This window comes from Eschrichtius robustus, chromosome 13, assembly GCF_028021215.1.
Source record: "Eschrichtius robustus isolate mEscRob2 chromosome 13, mEscRob2.pri, whole genome shotgun sequence".
Lineage (NCBI taxonomy): Eukaryota > Metazoa > Chordata > Mammalia > Artiodactyla > Eschrichtiidae > Eschrichtius > Eschrichtius robustus.
In genome coordinates this window covers 20,184,373-20,207,541 of record NC_090836.1, presented here as the reverse complement: position 1 = coordinate 20,207,541, position 23,169 = coordinate 20,184,373, and the positions used below count along the sequence as shown (strand labels likewise).

Genomic DNA, 23,169 nt, shown 5'->3' with positions numbered 1-23,169 from the left:
AGGCTGATTATGAATTCATCTATCTCTGATGATTCTTCTCCCCGTAATCCCTTTATCTTTTAATACTAGATCATGTCTAGGTGATTTTTTTACCTTTGATTTGGAATAAGAGTGTAGAGTTTTCTTTGCATCACTAAGATAAACAATGTTATTGTCAACAACTGCAGCCAAGGCATAAAATTTTTAAAAAATAGAAAAATATTTTAGGACTCTTTCCAGGATATGTTTATTAGTATCCCAACTTTTTAGGTTTGTAATCTGTATTACCCTGACTTGTCTATGCTCTGTTTCTGACTCCTAAATAAAAATACTCAACTGACATTATAGCTTAAAGAACACTGGTATCATCTACTCTTTTTTTTTTTTTTTATGTCTGACTGCAGATGGATGGGCAGCCTTGGTGTACAAGGTCTCAGGGTACATCTCCTGGCCTTTCCCCATCCTTTAACCAAAGCAGTATAATTTTTATATTTTATATTTGGTGATGGTATGCAAGATTTTATTGACTCCCGAATTCACATTCATTGAATGCAGAAATGAATATCTAGTAAAATTTTGAGAACCACTGTTATTTTAATTCTGCTCCTTTTGTAAATATGGTTCTCTTAGAGCTTCATTTTTTTATCTATAAAATGGAAAAATAATAACTACCTATTATTATCTATTCTGAGGAATATATAATATGGTGTGTTTAAAGTGCTTGCACAGTATTTAGCATTAAGTAGTTCTCAATCTATGTTTTTACTCCTCCCCAAATCTCTTGACTGGCAAAATAATTAACAGACTTGGGAAAGGTAAATGATTTGACAGCAATTCCAGTACTTTCTCCAAAATATGAGAATTATTGAAAAGACATTCAATTGATTACATTTTTTTTCCCTAGACTTGGGAATATGTGAAAAAAATTCTACACAGCTTTGCCATCTGTGAATCAATTGTATAGTTTACACATTTAATTTATTTTTTTTAAATTTATTTATTTAATTTATTTATTTTTGGCTGCATTGGGTCTTCGTTGCTGCACGTGGGCTTTCTCCAGTAGTGGCAAGCGGGTGCTACCCTTCGTTGTGGGGCACTGGCTTCTCATTGTGGTGGCTTCTCCTGCTGCGGAGCACGGGCTCTAGGCACGCGGGCTTCAGTAGTTGTGGCGCACAAGCTTAGTTGCTCTGCAGCATGTGGGATCTTCCCGGACCAGGGCTCGAACCCGTGTCCCCTGCATTGGCAGGCGGATTCCTAACCACTGCGCCACCAGGGAAGCCCCACATTTATATTTATTTAACTCTAAATCTCTCCACTGTAGAAGAAGCAGTAGTGGTAATTATGATGGTAATCTCCCTGGATAAATTTGCGTTAGTTGTACAAAAGTAAGTCAGCTGACACACCTACGAGGATGGCTATAGGAAAAAACAAAACACACAAACAGAAAAAAATGGAAAATATTAAATGTTGGCAAGGATATGGAGAAACTGGAACCCTCTTAATGTTGCTTGTGGGAATGCTATAGAAAAGAGTTTGGTGGTTCCTCAAAAGCTAGACAGAGTTATCATATGATCCAGCAATTCTGTTCTGTGTTATGTATCCAAAGGAATTGAAAAGAGAGAGTCAAACAGAGACTTGTATATCAGTGTTCATTGTAGCACTATCACAATAGGCACAATGTGGAAACAACCTACATATCCGTTAACAGATGAAAGGATAAGCAAATGTGGTATATTCATATCATAGAATATCGTTACCTAGAAAAGAAATGATACATGCTACAATATGTATGAGCCTTGAAAACATCATGCTAAGTGAAATAAGCCAGACATAAAGGGATAAATATTATGTGATTCCACTTACATTAAATATGTATAACAGGCAAATTCATAGAGACAGAAAGTAGATAAGAGGTTACCAGAGGGTGGAGTGGAAGGGAAGATGGGGAATACAGAGTTTCTGTTTGGGGTGATGAAAACATTTTGGAAATAGATAGTGGCGATAGATGCACAACATTGTGAATGTCATTAATACCACTGAATTGTACACTTAAAATCGTAAATATTTTTACATATGTATTTATCTCCATACTTAAAAAAATAATAATGCAATATCCCAGAAACCATTGAAGAGTGAACTTTAAATGGGTGAACTGCATGGTGTGTGAATTATATCTCAATAAAGTTGCTAAAAAGCTGAAAGTCTGTGGTTTTTTGTTAGGAGGAAGGGAGTCATTACTTTTCTGTTCATATGATAGGCTGTGGGATAGGCCATACTACTTAATGTCACAGTATTAAATAGAATGCTGCTGCGATTAACTGTTGCCCAGCAAGAATGTGTTATACCTTAACGGTGCACTCATGCATGCTGATGTGCTATTAGGAAGTGAAAGGTTTCTGGGTTTCTCCAACTTGGTGAATGAGTCACTTAGCTGGGGGAGAGGACTGTCGATAACAGAACTTCCGAGTCCTGCTTGTTAGAAAGTCATTGTGGAGCTTTGTCTTCATGCTTGTTTCCTTGAGCTCAGGTAAAATATTTGTACTATTTGTTTGCTGTTTTGATAATAAACCAGAAGAATGAAACCTGGAACCATACCCTGCCATCTTTAAAATAATGCCTGACTCTAGCTGGAGTACCGTGTCATACCTTTTGAAGTTTTTTACCCTGTGAAGCTATCACTTTGTTGACAAGTGGAGTATCAACAATTGATGCTCCAATAATGAAAACTAGGCTGAGCTAGGTTAACCTGGAGCTAAAGAAAAGTTACACCGAACAAGTCGAATTTAAATTGAAATAAAGTAGACATTAGCCAAATAAAAATTTGGATAAACGTTATTACAAACGAAGAAAATAGTAGAGGAGAGAAGCCTTAGTTCAGAGATGACTTGGTACATCCTGATAATGGAGCTAAAACTGCTGTGACTGGAGCTTGGTAGCACTAAAGAGGTGTTGTGTAGGCCACAGTAAGGGTGATGGACTTTATTCTAAGTGAAAATGTGAAGACTGAAGGACTTTAAGCAGGGGAAATGATTTTTGTTTGAAGAACGTCAGTCTGAGTATTGTGTTGGGGACGAAATGGACTGGTGGGAACGAGAGCGTGTAGAGACAGCCTGAGAAGAAGTTGTAGTACTTTAGCTGGAGATGATATGCTTTGGACTATTGTGGTCACAATGACATTAGAGACAATGAAATGATTCAAGATACATTTAGGACACAGAACTAGAAGGACTTTGAGACAAAACAGATTTGGGAGCCTGAGGGAGAGGAAAGTGTCAAGAATAACTGAATCCTGGGGTTTGGGGCCCAAGCAATTGGGTGGATGTTGACTCCATTTATCATGATAGAATGGAGTGGACGGTAGAGAGGTGGATAGTAGAGAGGTGATGAGTTTACTTTCGGGACATGTTGAGTTTGAGATGCCTATAAGACATCCAAGTGGAGATCTAAAATTAGAAGAGGGGTCTGAGATAGAAATATTATTTTGGAGTCTTGACATTTAGATGTTACCAAAATTGAGAGATTAAATGAAATTGTCCAGTGGGAGAGAGAAGAGTGAGAATTGATGCTCAAACCAAGCAGCCACAACATTCAAATGTTGAGCATAGAAGGAACAACACTCAGAGAAGTCCAAGAAGGGGCAGACAGAGAAGAATGATGAAAAACAGGGGCTCTGCTGTAATGGAAATAATCAGAAGACAATGTTGAGGAAAGGAAGGCTTGGCCAAGGTCAGGTAGTATAAGAACTGAAGTTTCCACTAGGTTTAGTAATATGGAGGTCATTGTCAATCTTAGAAATAGTAGTTTTGGTAGTGCTGTGTGTGGGTGAAAGCTATACTGTGTTTCCTTGAGAAGTGAATGTGAGGTTGTTAAATGGTAACAGCAAGAGTAGACACCATTTTGAGGAAGTTTATCTGAAAAGGGTTGAAGAACCAGTACTAGGGAGGCATGTGGAATCCATGTTCTGCCATCTACTATTTGTTTGACCATTGGAAAATTATTTAATATCTCTGGTTTTGTACCCCAATGGGGATGATACTAACAAGGGTGCCTACCTGAAAGCATTGGTTGAAGCGTGTTTATGACAATGCGTTGCTACTTAGTAAGCACTTACTAAATGTAAGCTATGATTATCCTTGATCTGGATATTATAATATCCATGATATTATAGGGATCTTCTCAGCCACAAAACTAAACTTTATAATCTTCAAAAAAATTTTAGATGGAAACACCAAAGCCAGGCCAATCAGAGTATAATGACAGGAAAATTAAGGTCTGTTTATTGTAAGTAATCATTTTAATTTCTTATTATTATACTTGGTTTGAAAGTCTTTCCAGTTTCCCATTCTCTTATAACCAAATATTGTTTTACATGTTTCCTACTATCCTGCCATGTTTTATTGCAGAGATAAAATGCAGTGTTTTTGTTATAGACGTTGGCTTAAAATTATTTTGAATTTATAAGGATATTTTTTAAATTATTGTTTTTAATCAGAAAAGACATTTATTGGGGGAAATATTATTCTAGATAACTTATAGACCCTACATTACCTTCCTATTTCTACTCCATGTTGCATATTGTCTGTATACTTTTATGAAAAGAAACTGTTTTGGCAGATACTAAATCACTAAATTAAAAAATAATTTAGACTACCTTGTATATTTAGTTACTTTTTATATTTCCTATTTATGTATATTTACCTTTTAAAAATACCAATTGAGCTTTTCAAATTGCTGTGTTTCAACTGGCTTTTTTTGAGCTGTAATCCATCTATTTTAAACACAGATATTTCTCACATTTCAATTTAAAATGTTCAGTTCATTACTATGGACCCACCTAGCGTCGACTTCTAAAATTCATTTCCTTACTGTGTATGCATGCTTATGCTATACATCATATAAGTCGTAGAATAAATGAAATGCTTAAATAATCTTAACATTTAAAAGCTCATTTCCAGAATCTTAATGTTTTTGTTTCCTTTCTTATGGTACGCATTGTGTGCAACATAAACAATCTGAAAATAATTGACTGTGGGTTAAACATACAGCTACTAGAAAACCATCTTATTGCTCTTTTCAGCATCATTCACTCAAGAGGAAAATGTAATCACTGGTATGAAGAGTAGTATTATTGAAAGAGATCATTTTACATAGGAATTTGTATGACTTATTTTGTGCACTGGAGTTACTTTTCTAAGTTTATAAACAATACCTCATTGGCTGAAATAACTGCTAACACTTATATTGCATTTCACAGTGTACAAAGTATTTTTTCATGTCTATTGTAATATTATTTAAAACATCTTTGCTAGATAGGTATTGTTATCGTCCCCAAGTTACAAGTGAGGCAACTGAGGATCAGAGAGGTATGAGGGCAGAATTATGACTTGAACCTAGGTTCTCTGAATTCACATAATACATGTTTGTGTTTATTCACTATATTATATTGCTTCTGAGAGTTTTTTTGGGGGGGTATATAACCCAATCAATACATTTCTATTATAGATAACTATGTACTCAGTATGCATATTACATAAAAATTTGCCTGGCTATCATGTACATAAATTGTTTAGAAACTGGCCTATTTGCTAATTACAGTAATAAGATTTCATTAACTTTACTGGACAGTTCAATATATTCTTCTTCATTGCATTGCTGTAATCTTCTCGTCAAATAAAATATTTTGTTTACATCATGTTTATTTTCAATATATACAATATATTGAAATATAAAACATATTACTTAGCTTTTTATGACAGACACTGCACAAAATTTCCTTTCAGTTTCTGCCAAAATAGAAACAAACTTGTTCCTTTCCCTTGTCTCGAAGGAAAAAAGTCCAGTACAGGCCGTTTACCCAAGCAAACCTCTTAACGTGTTCACTCGCTTTTTTGGGGGGCGGAAGAGGGGGGATATTGGGTTTCCTTGTGAATGGGGAGGAAGAAATGTAAGGGAGGAGAGGGAAAAAAAGTGTTGGATTCTCATCCCTTCTTACCCCACACTTAACCCGGAAGACTGAATATGCAAAAGGACATTTCTACTGCTTCTTTGAAATCTTGAAGAAATAATGAAATAATCTGCATCAAGTACTAGACAACACAAAACTTACAAGGCAGAATATTACTGTGGTCTGATAGTTGGTCTCCAGGTGCTACAAAGCCAATTGTAAGAATGCAAAAACAGGTTACTTAGGTATGCACGTCTGCCTAATGGTCATGGTTGTTAAACACTCAGAGAACCACAGGGGGATTGTAAGCCCCTATGCGGAGGGTCCGTCCACAGTTTGTCCTGGAAGTTGTCCAGTGCTGGGGCGCTTTACTTCTGGTCTTCGTGCCTGAGGTCCCCACCACCACCTGGCCGCGGTGGCTAGTGTTTTTGAGGCAGGACCCGACAATGGTCCAACACGCTCTGGCTGCCAGTGCTAAACCCGTAAAACCAAATCGGGTAAATCGTCGGTAAAACCAAAGGACAAGTTGATAGGCAGTTAGGTCGTCCCCTCAAACATGGTAGTGCAGGCCACCTGAGACTGATGGGGCACTGCCCATGCCACTGACCACCTGTTCTAGACACTGGATATGGACAAGTTGCACCGGCCCCCACGAGAAGGGCGCTGAGCTGACTGCGCTGCCACAGAGACAATCCTGCCGCGGCAGACGGTATCTGCGCAGGGCACGTTGCTGACGTCATCGCGCACGCCAGGCACGTTCCCTTCGTGCCCTGCCCGCGCAGGGGCTGCCGGGAACCTGCCACCCCCGGACGCTTGCCTTGGTCCTGGCCTGCTGATTCTCCAAGTTCAGTTCTTTGCAAGCGCCGCCTGCCAGCTTTCTGATATCACGGGTCACTGTCAAAGATTCGTTTATCAAGGTGGGCCAGAACTTACTGGAAACATGTAAATTTGATTTTGTAGATATACTGATGCCTGTATATGTGTATTTATATGACCGAGAATACATTTACATTTAAAATAGTCAAAGCCTTTATTGCCCTATTTGAGTTACTTGAAGTGTTTGAAAAACACTAAGGTAAATGGTTGTGTTGGGTTAGCTGGTGTATTACATATATGTATGTAAGAATGTATTAAGTTTTACGTATATATGTGATAAACGTATATCAAGGAGTAATAAAGTATATGGCGAACACTTAGGGAATTACCCATTGTTATGCTGGACTTTACACATTCAAACAATGAACAGTCTTCCGTAGGAGTACATTATGTTAGCTTCCTGTTCAAGATTGGCCTAGAGGGAGATGCGGACATGTTGTATTCTTCAGGACATCCTATAATGGAACCGCTGTGCTAACAGGACAGCTATGTATCTTTCAAAGAAACATAAAATACTTAGTAACTTAGGTATGTCTTTTCTGCCCCAGGATTGGTTGCAAAGTAAATAAAGGGGATATAGTGAAGGAGTGTTTCTGAGGAATACATGTGAATTGTGGGAAATATGACAATTATAGTTGTGTAGTGTTTGAGGATAGTGAAAAAATAAGATGGAGGGAAAAAGAGCAAACTTGTGATAACATAACATGGGATACGTGTTATAAAATGTTTATAAGTACCTAGTTTAAATCCTTTTAGTATTCTAATATTTATCTCCCTCCCCTAATATATCTTAATTTGCTTCTGCAGACATTTAGAATTATTTTTGATGGGATGCTTTTCTAACTTTTCTAAGGTTTAGTGGAATTCTCTTCCATCCCAACTCTGCTGCAGCCTCCGCCATACAAAATCACTCTTATTCTCTAATATTTCTGTTCTCCCTAAGTTTTGGGGGTTTGGGGGGGGGGGTTGTTTTTGAGAAAGTGTTCCAAGTCTAAAAAGTTTGAAGATTACTGCTTTATATTTTAATTAATCAGTCATAACTAGTTTATTAGCAGCTTAGTTTTATTTACAGAATGCATATTTAAATATTATACACTTCAAATGCAGAAATTATGAATGGGATAAAATTTGTAGTCTTTCAACTTTTTGTACTTCACTCATTCATGCATGTGTGCATGCTGGACTTAGGATATAGTCAGTTGTTTAATCCTGTTAAACATATCTCTGAAAGCTCTCTAAGGTCAGCCCATTAAATTAACCAGTCTGGGTTTCCCTGACACTGAATTTTGCTCTTCTATGGATATGTCAGATTCAGGAATCAAAGACAGTTCCTTGAATTCTGCATCTGCTTTTGTAATTTCTTAAACTGTAGGTACGTAGACAGAATTGCATATATGTGACAGAAAAGCATGATCATATGTATTTGACAGAAATTATAGAAAAGCAGAAATGAGATAAATTTCTTGTTTTGAACTAATAGAATGTGATTTCTCATTTGTGTTTTTCATAACTGGTCTTATGTTCAGGCAGCAGTTCCTGCTTTCTCCTGTGCTTCCTCAGTATCTTAATTGGATAGCTTTCTATTTGTTTAATTGGCTTAAGAATTTGTTTAAGTATGTATTAATTTAGGAGGTTATTTGCCCCTTTTTTGCACTTAGATGCATCCATTTGAATGTTCTTTATGTAACAGGGCAGTTTCTTTAAAAGAATTCACTTGCTTTCCTTAAGCTAAAAAAGAGTGGGCATCTTCAACATATGTGTTGGTATTCATTGTTCCCCTGCCATGTTTCCAGAATATCAGAATGATAGGGGAAATCATTAGATTCTCTCCATTTAATTTAACAGTTTTAGTTGGATGGGATCATGATTGCATTTTCTTTCAGTGAATTATGCGTTGCTTTTTAGGTGAATCAAACTGTTCAGGTTGCTTATGATGTTCAGCCTTTGGCATAATGTCACTAATGATTTGTACAGGACCTTGAAATAAAGCAACAGGAAAATCTATCAACAAAGAGATATAAATGGAATATTTTTAGATCAAAAATAAGATTTAAATCTTTGTACTGGAAGAAAAGGACAACAGTGGGCAATTGCATACTTGATCATTTTAAATGCAATCAAAATGGCAGTGACTGCCTAATTGCCAAAATAGCATCTGGACTCCTGGAAAAATGTAATGGTAGTTGTATTTGACAGGGATTATTGCCATTAAAAAATTAATAAAGAAGTCCATTATTTTTTCCTTAAAACTTTAGGCATTTTAAATTTTCTACATTTTCTTCTCTCCCTGGTATAGTTTTCCTAGAGTATGCCTTCAGTTGATGCTTTTCTGTTTCTAATGTAATTTTTAATATGGAGACCCTGTGTTGTTTGTAGAGTCTTTTTTATGGAAGGGAATAAAATAGTTGTGTGTGTGTGTGCATGCATGTGTGTGTGTGTGTGTGTGTTTGCAGAGAGGTGGAGGAAGGCTATGGAATTTATGGTTTCATTTCATCAGAGATGAACTCTTTTCTTTTGGTATTTCAAGAGCATCTCTCACCAGTTACTGACTAAATTGCCAGAATCAATGGTTTTTAAAATAGGCCTCAAAAAAAAAAAAAAAAAAAATAGGCCTCTTTTTTAAAAATTGTCATTATGTTTGTCCTTTCTTGAAACTTTATTTTTTCTAGTTTAGTACTTTTAAACAGGCTTTCATACTTATGAAATAAAATCTACTTTTACTATGATACTTTTACACACTTCAGTGTAATATTTCCATCTCTAAGTTAGAAACCTTTACTCAGAAGTTCTGCCATTATGTCAAATTCAACGTAGCATCACTTTTCCCACAAAAAACCCCAACTTCCAAACTTCTGTTAATACCACCACAGTTGTCCATGGACTTTGACCTTCCACCCCATGTTGTTTCTTACACTTCAATCCTAGCCTAGGGAAGGCTTCTTTGAGGAGGTAATACTTAATCGTGGTGTAAAGGTGGTGATGGGGAGCGTGTCCTGGCCTTGGGAAACAGGTTGTGCAATGGCCTGATACCAGGACACACAGACGTAGGGTCCCGAAGTCTCCTGATCTTTTTCTTCAGAGAGAGCATGCCATGGGTATTACAGAACATTGAAATAGTCTGGAAGATACAATAATGAATAAGACAGAGCATCCATCTTTTTAGAGCTTAGAGCTAAGTAGTGGGAACTTACATTCTACCTGTTATGGGCGTCCCAAGAAGGATAACAGGTAAGGGATCAACATGGGATTCCAATGGAGTCTGCAGCTTCAACAAATCTTAAAGGATGAGTAGCAATTAGCATGATAAAATGGGGTAAGGGAGTGTGGAAGATATTCCAGGAGGAATGCATATTTCACACAAAAGCACTGAAGGAAGAAGCAACAGGCTGTTTGCCAGCAACTTTACCAGCCTGGTACAGCAGGAGCATGAAGTTCATGGCATGTAGGAGCGATTTGGTTGGGTAAGGAGACCATGACAGAGCATTGAAAGTCAAATATGACATGTTAAGGACTTTTATTTATAATTAGGCTATCATCTCTCAAACTCTTCAAACTATATACAAGCCTCTGTTAAAGAAAAATATTATATACCCCCAAGGATATATTCACTGGGGTCTTTGAATTTCAGTTAAAGAAACATTTATATCCGAAACTAAAATCATGTTCTATGAAAATATTAAATTGAGGACTATTTTTTATTTATTTATTTATTTATTTACTTTTGTCTGCGTTGGGTCTTCGTTGCTGCACACTGGCTTTCTTTAGTTGCGGTGAGCAGGGTCTACTCTTCGTTGCGGTGCGCAGGCTTCTCATTGCGGTGGCTTCTCTTGTTGCAGAGCACGGGCTCTAGGCACGCGGGCTTCAGTAGTTGTGGCACGTGGGCTCAGTAGTTGTAGCTCACGGGCTCTAGAGCGCAGGCTCAGTAGCTTGTGGCACACGGGCTTAGTTGCTCCGCGGCATGTGGGATCTTCCCAGACCAGGCCTCGAACCTGTGTCCCCTGCATTGGCAGGCTGATTCTTTTTTTTTTTTTTTATATTATGACTTAGAGAAATCTACTTTTTTTTTTAAATTAATTAATTAATTTATTTTTGGCTGTGTTGGGTCTTCGTTTCTGTGCGAGGGCTTTCTCTAGTTGCAGCAAGCGGGGGCCGCTCTTCATCACGGTGCACGGGCCTCTCACTGTCGTGGCCTCTCTTGTTGTGGAGCACAGGCTCCAGACGCGCAGGCTCAGTAATTGTGGCTCACGGGCCTAGTTGCTCCGCGGCATGTGGGATCTTCCCAGACCAGGGCTCGAACCTGTGTCCCCTGCATTGGCAGGCAGATTCTCAACCACTGTGCCACCAGGGAAGCCCGGCAGGCTGATTCTTAACCACTGTGCCAGGAGGGAAGCCTGAGGATTATTTTTAAAAATGAGATTTTTAGTCTTTTTAGCAGGTAAAGTGCTTTTTAATAACAAAAATTACATATTAATTACAAGTCTCTAAGAATAAGATGTGTGGGGTCTGCTGATACGAACTTGAGAAATCTTGTGTATCGTTGATGAGCAGCCATGGGGGAGTTTTTAGTTTAATTAGATGTGTATTTAACTAATTTAATTTATGTGTATTTAACTTTTTTTGAAAACGTAATGGATTCACGTTCAAAATAAAGAAAAAGTATAAAAAGCTTTAAAAAGCATACAGCAGAAAGGTTTTAATCTCATAACTATCTTCCATTTGTCCAGTTCTGACTTCCCCCTGTCCCCACAATTATAACCATTTTGTTTCATTTTCTTGTATATCCTTCCAAGGTTTTCTTATATACGTATAAGCAAAAAGAAACTTGATGTCTTATTTTCACACATTTTGTAGCACATTGTACTCAGTTCTTAGATATGTACCTTGCTTTTTTAACTTTATATATATATCAGCAATTATTATATTGAAGATGTTTTTATATCAGTGCAGAGTTACATTCTTTTTTCTTTTATTAATAGCTTTATAGTATACTATTGCTTTGTTGTTTCCCTGATTAATGACCTTTGGATTGTTAACAATTCTGTGCTATTACATGCTGTTCCACGGTGACAAACTTTGAATACGTAACATTCTGCCCATTTGAAAGTATATCTAATAAATTCCCAGAAGTGGAATTGCATTTGTAATTTTTGTAGGTGTTTCCAAGTTGCTGTCCAGAAGGGTTATATTGACATACATTTCTACTAGTAATATACAAGAACATGTGTTTCCATAAGTCATAAACGGACTATAAGTGCTAGTAAGCTTTTGCTGTGTTAACAAACAACCGTACTCTGTCCATGGATTACAGTTTAAAAAAAATTTTTTTTTTGCATGTGTAACATGAGGTCTCTGTGGGTCAGCTGCATGTTGGCCTGATTGGACTGAGTTGGGGTCCATTTGACTCCATGTCTCTTCTCATTCTAAGACCCAGGCTGATGGACTGGCACCTATCTGAGATATGCTATTTTCATGGTGGAAGGCAGAAACAAGATAAGGTAGCTGAGCCAAATCAGACCTTCCCAGAGAAAGCTCCATATTCCATCGGCCAAAGCAAGTAACATGTCTAAGGCAAAGTAGTGGAGTAGGAAGTAAAATCCACTGTAGGGAAGTTTAGCAAGGGGGACAAATTATTTATGAATGAATAATACAGCCTAACAAAATGTTAAAATTTTCATTTTTTGCCAAACTGATAGGTTAAAAAAAATAGTAGTCACCTTGTAGTTGTAAATTGCACTTAAGTTAAAGGATGTTAGCATCTTTCCTTTGTTTAAGAACCACTTCTATTTCCTTTTCTTTGAATAAGTTATATTATTTGTCTGTTTTGCTATTGGATTGTTAACCTTTTTCTCATTGATTTCAAAGAGCTCTTTACATATTATGGAGGCTATCGCATTCCTTTGATATGGGTTGCATATACTGTTTTCCCAAAACAGTAAGACTACCCCAAGATTATATTGCAGATTGCTCATATTCTCTTCTGGTGGATTTATGGTTTTATTCTTTACATCTAAATCTTTATCCATTTGGAATTTATATTCCTGTTTGCCTTTGTCATGAGGTAATTGTTGGCCATTTGTTGAAAGCCACCTCTATCATTCACTAGATAGAATATACTGAATTTTTCTTCTGTGTTTGGGTATTTTCTGTACTTTCTTTTCTATTCCTTTGGCTTTTCAATCCATTCAGTATACACTGTTTTAATCATTGAGACTCTATATTATATTTTAATATCTGGTTACCTGAGCCCTTATTCTTTTTCAGATTTTTTAAATGATTTTTCTTATTTATTTTTTCAGGCAAACTTTTGAATTAGTTTGTGTAGTGTTTTAAGCATATGCTGGTATTTTAATTTGAACTTACTAAGTTTATACTGTCATTTAGAAAGAAATGATATTGATGCTACCTATCCAGGAACATGGTATATCTTTCCATATTGTGTTAAAGCTTTCTTCAAATAGGTCTTTATGTGAATGATCTTATTCTTAGATATTTTATCTTTTGTGTTACTAATGCTGATGGGGTCTTTTTTCCCCACTACCTTTTGATAACTAAGCTTTGTTCAAATAGGTCTTTATGTGAATGATTTTATTCTTAGATATTTTATCTTTCGTGTTAGTAATGCTGATGGGGTCTTTTTTCCCATTATCTTTTGATAACTGGGGGTCATCATATATACAGAAAAGCTATTGATTTCTTTATACTGCTTTTGTTCCCCACTGTAATTCTGAATTCTCATAGTGCTTCTGGGGTTTTCAATTGATTCTCTAATCTATATTTTATTAACGCCAACAAACTAATACTAAAATTATTGAACTTCAGAAAATAGTGTCCCCTGCATTAGCAGGCAGATTCTCAACCACTGCGCCACCAGGGAAGCCCCAGAAAATAGTTATTTTAAAGTCACTTGTTACTTAAAATCCCCACATAATTTTGTTTCACCAAATAATACTTTTATCATTTAATCTTATGTTGTGATAACTTTTGGAAGTAGCTCTCTTGTAGAGTGGAACAGGCACTAGATTGGTAATTGGAAGACTTGGGTTCAAACTGGGGTTCTGCCTATTACTAGTTGTGTAATCCGAAGCTAGATAATTTTTGTTCTCATACTTCACTTACCTTTTCTGTGACATGGAACTAATGTTTGTAACTGGTACATTCCAGATTTGTTTTGAAAATTAAATGAATTAACCTGTGTGAAAATCGCAGATTTCTAGTTAGTAAGAACTTGATAATATTTTTATTGGAACAGGATGTCCATATTTTGCCCTAGGTCATAATTCCTCGAAAAAAAAGTGTTTATCTTTGCGTCCTCACCTTTTATGAGAATGCTCTGGCCAGAAAAGATGCTCATAAAAAAATTTTGTGTATTGATTCATTTTTTCCCCCTCAATATGTCTAGTAAAATTCAAGGAACACACTCAATACTAGAACAGTGCTTATTAAGTTGACTTGCTCTTTAAGATTAAGAATAATGGTCCACCTATAAAGGCTGAATAAATCTGAAGTTTGGTCCTCAAACCAGGAAGGGCATGCATTTTTATTTTTTTAAGATGTGCATATGATGCTGACGTATCTTACAAATGCTTGTAGTCTTTTAGTCTGTGCTTTGACTTTAAGCAAAACTTAAAAATAAATGTTTCAGATTACAGACCCATGATTTGTTTAGAGTTAATTAACATTTAAGTGTTTTTAAATACTAACGTACCATTTGATACCTAAACAGTTCTTCGACTTTAGGGAAATTTACAAATATCAATTTATCTTTTTTCCATTTATGAAAGTATACATTATAAACAATAAAATTTTACTATGTATAGATGCTTTACAATACAAGTGTAAATTAAACATTCTGTACATACTTACTGAGTAATTGAGTGAATACAGTCTTTTGATAATGTCTGGGGTGTTTTTTTTTGCATTTTAATCCTGTGCATAGTCTGACTGAATTATTTTCTAAATTATGGCAGTAAGTCATTTTTGTTAACAATAGCATGAAAAATAAAGAAGCTGTGTATTTGGCAGGAGTTCTACACAGTGTCCACAAAATTCATTTTAAAAACTAGTTTTTCTTGAACATAATTTGCCTGTCAGGATTTCTCCCATTTCAGCTTTTTAGTTTGTCTCTGAGTTTCTCATTTGATGTCTTGAAATTTCAGATAAAGGCAGAATCCCTTGTATTTATTTCTCCCTACAGTGCCCGTCACTGCCATCACACGCATATGATGTGTTGAATATAGTAATAAACTGCTGTTAATTCTCTCATTGAATTAGATAATGCCAATAAATGTGATTGTCCTTATCAGAAAAAATGAAAGTTGTGACTTGAAAATTCAAGCACAAAATTTTCAGAGTCGTAAATAGGTGAATTTAGTCATAAAATTAGTTCTTTTGAAAGTGTGGTCATTTTTTGTGACCAGTTAAGTTCTCCTGGTCGTTTTAATTTAATTGAATTTAGCCAAACTAACTTTAATTAATAAAAGATGCTTTTCTTCACAATCTTATATTGATGTGTGAATGTAGAGTTATCGCATTCTTTAAAGGGTTAAAATAAAGTACAAGGGCTGTTCTTAAAACAGTTTTAAAAGGGCATATAACTGGAACAAAACTGAGAAGGGTAAGAAATTTTACTTTGCAGATTATAAATTGATTTATCAAAGAAGAGATTAAAGAATAGGAACTTGAGAGTCGAGAGGGACCTTAAAAATCATCTTCCCTGAGATGTTAAAAGTTGTAGACAAGACCACACCACTAGTAAGGAAGGAATAGAGGCTTAGAGCTCAGGCCTCCTTTCAGCTTAGCTACGATTCTTTCCTCTGTGGTGTTCTAGACATAAACAGGCTGAACATTGTTAACAGATAATATTTTAATTTACCATGAATAAGATTTGTCATTTACTTAGTATGCAATCAAAGACGAATATAGAGAATAGACAAGTGAAATCAACTTAAAAATGAAGCTAAGTGTTCAAATGTTTTCATATTTTACTCAGTTTTCGCTCTTATTTCTGCTCTGGTTAGTTAACATCAAGAAATACATACCATGACTACAGTGGAAAAACTTCCCTGAAAGATGTACACTAAAATATTTTATAGAAATTATCTAATAAGTAAGAACTCAAGCCACATTGTAGCAATATTATGGTGCTACTTTTCACTTTGCTGCTGCCTCAATGTAGTGTGTTCCCTGAATTTCTTTCCAGGTTGAGAAATACATAACAGAAAGTTTGGTGGTCAAGAACACTTTTTTAAGGTATGGTCCCATTCGAATGGCTTCTCTTCTCGTGGGTTGTATGGATTTTTTTACTCAGTAGGACTCTTGACTATTACCACCAGAGTGATTGGTTCATGTCTTTTTTAACATCATGAACTGACGACAGTTAGGCAACACCACTTATCACAAGGAGAGATGATTGTGTAACGAGTAAAAAAATTAAAGTGTAAGTTAGGTTGATCTTCCTAATAGATATCTTTTCCTGAAATGATCCTTTCTGTAAGACAGAAATTTCACTGCTGCAGAGTAGTTACATGTCGACCAGAAGATAGGCCTCCTTTATATGCAGTTTCACTTTCTGTGGTTTCGGTTACCCATGGTGGTCAACCATGGTCTGAAAATATTAAACAGAAAATTCCAGAAATAAACAATTTGTAAGTTTTAAATTGTGCGACTACTCTGAGTAGCGTGATGAAATCTCACACCACCCGGCTTTGTTCTGCCTGTGATCCCCGTCTATTGACATCGTTATGACTGTATGACCCAGGATCACCAGAGCACGTTGATCCTCCTCTTGACATATCATCAGAAGGTCAATAGTAGCTTAATGCTATGTCACAATGCCTACCTCATTCACCTCACATCATCTCATCACAGAGGCATTTTATCATCCCACATTATCACAAGAAGAAAGCTAAGTACAGTATAATAAGAAAAGTGAGGACTACTGTATTTTCCCTTGGATACCCAAAATTGTAATCATATTAGAAAGAGAATGTTCAGAAATTATATTTAAAAAGAGAGCCAGACTTTATGATGAGTGTACTAATTCTGATCTTTATTATCACCATAAATGGCATGAGGGTACTATTCTTAACTGTTTTTAATTGTTGTATAAAGAAATCATCTTTTATATCAAGTTATTTGTGAGGATGGGGTAATCGTCACTCAACCTAACTTTGAAGTTTAAACATTCTCTTAGCATTAAAACATTCTTATAAGCACTTTCCTGTACACTTGATATTTAATAGCTGTTAGGGTATATTTGAGATAAATTAACATTTGGTGCCTTTTGAGAACTTTGGAGGAAAGTTGTCATAACTTTGGTGTTGCCCATTTCTTCACTTGTTAGTTTTGGGACCTCGGACAAATAGTTCTCTTTGTAAGCCTTGGTTCCCTCATTTGTAGTTGGGATGATACAGCTACGTATCTCATATAGTTGTTTTGAATGTTAAATGAGATTATTTTATGTGCATCGCAGTGACTGGTACAAAGTTCTCAAACACTAAAAGCTATCATTTTTAAATTACTTCAAATTCTTCTGAAGGAGATAAATAGTAAGATACCAAACAGTGGGAGCTATTACTGGGAATGGCGTCATCTCTTTGAGACAAGTATGAGACGAGTTTCTAAGGTGAACACATTCTTAAAGAATGTGTTATTGAAGAGCACTGGTTGGTCAAAAATGTGATCTGAGGACAATTCATCTGTATATTCTAACTAACCAACTGACAATACAGAAGACTATGAGGGTGGGATTATATGCCAATTCTCTTGCATAAGTGTATTATGGGGAATTGAATTTTAGGTCTTTAAAAGGAAGAGAGGCTGTTGAATTTCTTAGGTATGTTTCTAAAGAGGTCCAATGACTTAGTCTACTCTAAGTCAAAGTTTTAAGCTGCACATGTGATAGGTCAGTGGTGAGCTCACCAGGCATTTGGTGAATGGCTCACAGACGTACATTGGTTGGAAGTTCTTTTTTTTTTTGAGAGAGGGAGGGTTCTTTTTTAACACTTTGTGATAAAGCAAATAACTGCAGGGGAAAAAAAAACCAATAGGTGAATATTTTCTTAACCCGTCTTGTGTCAGGTTAAAGCAACATAATATTGGTATTGTCTGACACTGGTATTAAATTCATTGTGGTTATAATACTAAAAGTTTCATTTCTCAAAAATAACCTTCCAAATTCCATAAACTATTGCTTGATGATAGGAACATGTATCAAATATTAAAGTGTTATCTGTACCTGTGACTACATATTTCAGTTTCAGTTATTAAAATAGAAGATATTTAACAATTCTATCTTAAAAATAGGGGAATGGACATTCTTCCTTTTATTGAGAAGAGAAATATTAGAAAAACTTGCTTGAAACAGTGTCTGAAAGAGGTTAAATTTGGAAATAACTTGTTTCCTGATATTCTCTTTGAGAGTTCTCCAGCAGTGTTCACTAGCATATCTTATACTTTCTTAGTTTGTGTGAGTCTCATTTTTATATCTACAATGGAAACAACATGAGCTCAAAAGCACACTTTTTCAGGTTCATCCCATTTTCCGTAATACTGCTGTGGCAATGTCAAAGAGACTCATTAAATGTTTTATGGGGTTTCTGTTGTAGTTTGTGCTTTGGTTCTCTCTGAAGATATACTTATATTTGTACATCTGTGTTTGTAGATCATTTTGTATTTCCCACCAATTTAATTATTGTTCAGTAAGTTCTTGTCATTGCTTTTAGTGCATTTGCTTTTGGTTTTAGCTTTTCTTACCATATTTACCTTAGAGGGCTTGCATATAAAACAATTAATTTGAATTTTGCTCATATATATTTTTAAAATTAGATTTATTGGAAATTTTTCTTGAATTTTACTTTTAAAGCCACAGTACTTAACATGTTGTTAAGCATTTAATAAATGTCCAGTGAATGATAAAGTGTATCTCAATCTACATACAATATGAAACTTTCTGGAGACCTACTTATAATAGTATAGCAAAATCACATTGGGATGTTAGTTCTGATGTAGACAATACCAGGTATGTAACCAATTGAATATCTTGAACTTTTCAGGTAATTGATAAAGAATATAGATTTATTTAACACATATTATGTGCTAGTCATTAGCACATATTTAATATTTAAACATTTTAACATTTAATGTAAAATAAAAAGAAGACAATGGTAATTTACTATTAAGCATTGGGTTGCTTGGATCAATTCAATTATTTAATAAAATTATCAATGACAGGATTTGAGAGAATATTTTGGAGCTGCCTTCTCTTTTGCTGACTTCTAAAATCTTCGAAAAATGTTAATTTGCAATGTAGAATTCAAATGAAAGAAAACTTTTACAGCCTAGAAAGGTACATTTAAAACTATTTATTTCATTCAGCTATCAAATACAGTACTAACTTAGTGACAATGAGATTATATCAAATTTTAAATTCATTAACAATTACTTGAAAGCCTTTTAAATCACTTAAAAAGTGAGTGCCATCTGGGGATTTTCGTTGAAGTATAAATTCTGGAGTGTTATTTTATTCTGTATTATGGTATCAGAAGTGAAATAAGATTTGGCTTCAAGTAACAAATGGGCCACTAACCAGTTGTATGACTTTAAATTCCTTTTGCCAAAGTTTAAACACTGGGAAACTTAGGGCTGTATATACCCACACACTTTTCTATGCTGCATATGATCCGTGAGCTAATCTATGTGAACAGAATTCTTTATGAGCTTGGAGTTCCATTAGTTCAAGTTATCATTATTAGGATGATCATTATTATATCTGGCAAATTTTCTGTCTAGTTCCTAGTCTATTTCAGTTTCTTCAAGGATAATTTTGCAAGAAATAATTTGTTTTGAATGGCTGCAGAAATGTTTATAGAAATATGTTAAGCTCTTAAACTGACTTCCACACCATTTAACATTTTCCTATACGTCCTTTGTGTTTGTTTGGCATGTGTGTACTTACACATGCACATAGTAAATGTCTATAAAAACAAAACCAAAGACAAGGATGAATGTGATATGAGCATCTTTGCTTTACACTGTAGTTGGCCTCAAACCCTCATACTCTCTTTCTTACCTGCTCTGGTGACCTTCTGGATTAGAGTTTCAGAGAAACAACCAGAGGTAGTAGCTGTAGCAAGATAGCAGCTGGGACCATACGGATCTCAGCATCCTGCCTTATGGCCATTATCTTTGTTTCTATCTTTATGCTGCCACTCTGTCTCCTTCTTGTGTTCTCCCTGCATCCTCTCCTCGCCGCGCCTCCTCCTCTTCCGGACTCCAGCTCCCGTTGCTCCTTGTAACTTACCCTTCCTCCTTCTTCATTTTTCTTTATTGATACAAGATGAAACAAGACTCCCTAATTAGGAAATTCTTTAAAAACTATTTTTTAAAGTGCATGTAGCCAGGCAGCTACCATTCCCTAAATCCCATAACCACCATTAACAATGGAAAAAATTATTTTTGTATACTTTATCAATTAGAGTATATTAGATTGTAGCCCCCTTAAGTGCTGAAATAATAGATGTTTAAAATAATGCAACAGTTTTCTCACTTTCTATGTAGGAATGGGTTGTTGCTATACTAAAAAATAATTTGAGGCTAATGACAAGAAAGAATAGTGAGTAATATCCTTTCCCCTTCCCCAACTGCTGAAAATGAAAATCATGTCAGCATCAAGTCATTTCTGCCACATCCCTTGTTAACAGCTTTTTTCAGGGTGGGTCATAATTCTGTGTTCTGTTAGTGTCTTAACTCCATAGTGACATGCTTAAATCTTATTCCACATCGATTTTGTAGTGTATATACATGTATTTTTAGGATACCCCGTGAATGATGGATCTCATTATTAAGTTATTATCAACTTTGGCAAAAATGTTATAACCTTTGAATGAAGAATAAATTTATTAATATGATAAGGTTAATAATTGATTTTGCTGTTTGGAATTTGTGTGTAGTGTCTCATTGTGTATGTCTAAAAAAGTAAACTTACTGTCTGCCTGTCGCCAGGAGAAAAAAGTGGGACCTAATCAAACTGCTGTGGGGTCAACCCTTGTGGTTTTAAAGGCCCTTAATGTTGTCCAGCTGCAAAATAAAAGGAATTGGGAGGGGAAGTTGGAAGGAGCGGAGGGGGCCGGGGGGGGGGGAACGTGTGGAAAAGAACAGGGAGTCTGGCTTTTATTTTTTTTTTTTTTAAGTGAGTTCAGTGCCAGCCTGGACATTGGCTGTGCAGACTATTGAGCCATTGTCTGCTCCATTTCCAGAATAGCCCCCAGTTAATCACTTCGGCTTTGAAGGGAATTTCCTCGTGGAATTCTCCACAGAAAATCTAATCAACTGACCTGCCCTCTCAACAATGGAAGGCTTTTTTTCTCTCTTTCCCTTATTGGGGCGGGCTCTGTAATGTAGCCTTTTGTGCAGAATGAACCCTCCCAGTAGGAGTGGAGAGCGTGTGTGAGCGACTGAGTGTGTGAGTGTGAGTGTGAGAGTGTGTGTGTGTGTGTGTGTGTGTGTGTGTGAAGAACGCACACTATCTCGTGTTGGTGAGTGTGTGCTTACTCCCTGACCAGATGCTGCGGTGCACGGGGCAGTCACCATCTCTGCGTGCGTGTCTGTGTAAGTGTCTCTCTCTGTGTTTGTGTATGTGCCTCTGTCATTTCATGTCAAAGGTACATTACCTGATTACCTTCCTCGCCTGCCAGATTTTTATCTAGATAATTGGAACTGCTATGGAGGCTGTGCCTTGCCAGCCAGCTTAGGAGCCGTAAAGCCCTAGTTTGTCCACCTTGTTATCTGTGGCTGCCTGGGCAGAGGAAATTAAAGAGATCCCCAGCCAGGGGAGCGCTTCCCGCCCTGACCTCCCCAGCAATCCCAAGCAGGACAGTTTGTTAGGACCATCTTTTTGTTTTCATTTGCTGGTTTGGTTTGGGGTTTTGTTCCCTGGAGTGTGCGTTATTTTGGTATGTGGATACCTATTCCCCTCCGCATCGCACATCGTGTTTTATGGAGTTTGGAGCTGAGGAAACTTTGGTTGGGTTGCCAGGACGTTCGCACCACTTTGTGGAAAGCGCGAGCTAACAGTGAGACCGACAGAGTGAGTGACAAGTTGTTTACAGGTTCCCTTGAAGGGGCCTCTGCTATATTTCAATCTGTCAAAGTTGCTTTTCTTCCCTCAGAACAATGCCTGATTGTTGTGTGCGAGAGCGTGTGTGTGTGTGTGTGTGTGTGTGTTTCCGTGTGCGCACGGAGAGAGCCTAGAAAAGGGTGAGAAGGCGTAACAATTCTTTGTGTAAAAATGCTATTACTAACATTTAATCTTTTTGCTTAATGAGTTAATAAATGCAGTTTAATCGGGGTTCTGTTAGTGTACAGATTTCTCTTTTAATCAGTAGCAAATGCATTTTCAAAAATCATATTGTGTGTGTGTGCATGCGTGTGCGTGTGTGACTTTTATTATTTAGAGGAGAGAGTATGGGAGACGCGTTAAATGAGTTGACTTCTCACATTCGGTGATGTCTGGAAGGGAGAATTAAAAGGAAAGGACAGGCACCCTGAGGTTGTCTAGTGCCTTGCAGCCCTAGAGCGTGCGGCTGGATGAAGGGGGAGCAGCCCGACCCGCTGCTGGAAGTGCGCTACCCCTTTAAGAGACTGGTCAAGGAGTCCTAGGAGAGGGAGGGGGGAGAGAGGGGGAGAGGGAGAGAGAGAGAGAGGGAGAGAGAGAGAGAGAGAGAGAGAGAGAGAGAGAGAGAGAGAGAGAGAGAGAGAGAGAGAGAGAGAGATTGAGAGAGAGAGAGAGAGAGAGGGAGGGAGAAAATCAATTGGTTTAGAAGGTTTGGACTCACTTGACAGGTTCAGTTGGAGACGATCATAGGTGGCTGCTGTGACAAAGGGAAATTGTGCTTTTCCAGCATGCTTACTGACCCTGATTTACCTCAGGAGTTTGAAAGGTGAGTAGTTTTTCCCCCCTGATATACTGAAGTGCAACTCTCCCATTCTACAGTAGTCTCTGAATCCACTGGAAGATGCTTCCTTAAAACGTGTTTGTTAGAGAAGCTTTTAGCTAGTGCTTCTGCAATCTTGTTAGCTGATTTTTGTTGATTGCCCAGACCAAATGGAACTGATTTGCAAAGTCTCCGGGATTTCTGCTAATATTTTTAGGCTACGTCCTATAACAGGAAATTAAATGAACATTAAGCATCTCTCTCTCTCCCACTCGCTGCTTTTCTCTTTCTCATTCACTCTCTTACTTTCTTCCTTCATTGATATTTTTCTCCCCTTCTACACCTTTTTAAATGCTTTTGTGTGCAGAGTGTTACCATTTTCAACATCTCTGTCTCGTAATTTCTGGGGTGACAGAAGGTTTTAGTGGTGGTTAAAAC

The 23,169-nt window shown here is 36.7% G+C and overlaps 1 protein-coding gene across 4 annotated transcripts in view; it reads left to right on the top strand.

The window, feature by feature from the left end:
* SOX5 (SRY-box transcription factor 5) overlaps window positions 1–23,169 on the top strand; it is a 997,819-nt gene that overhangs the window by 582,789 nt on the left and 391,861 nt on the right. The window contains exon 1 of one of the 4 annotated variants that reach the window (XM_068560000.1): window positions 22,659–22,737. The exons of the other annotated variants lie outside the window; for them this stretch is intronic. Coding sequence (XP_068416101.1) covers window positions 22,700–22,737 — 38 coding nt within the window. The 5' untranslated portion in view covers window positions 22,659–22,699. Of the gene's footprint in view, window positions 1–22,658; window positions 22,738–23,169 lie in introns of those variants that run through there. 4 annotated transcript variants of the gene reach the window in all.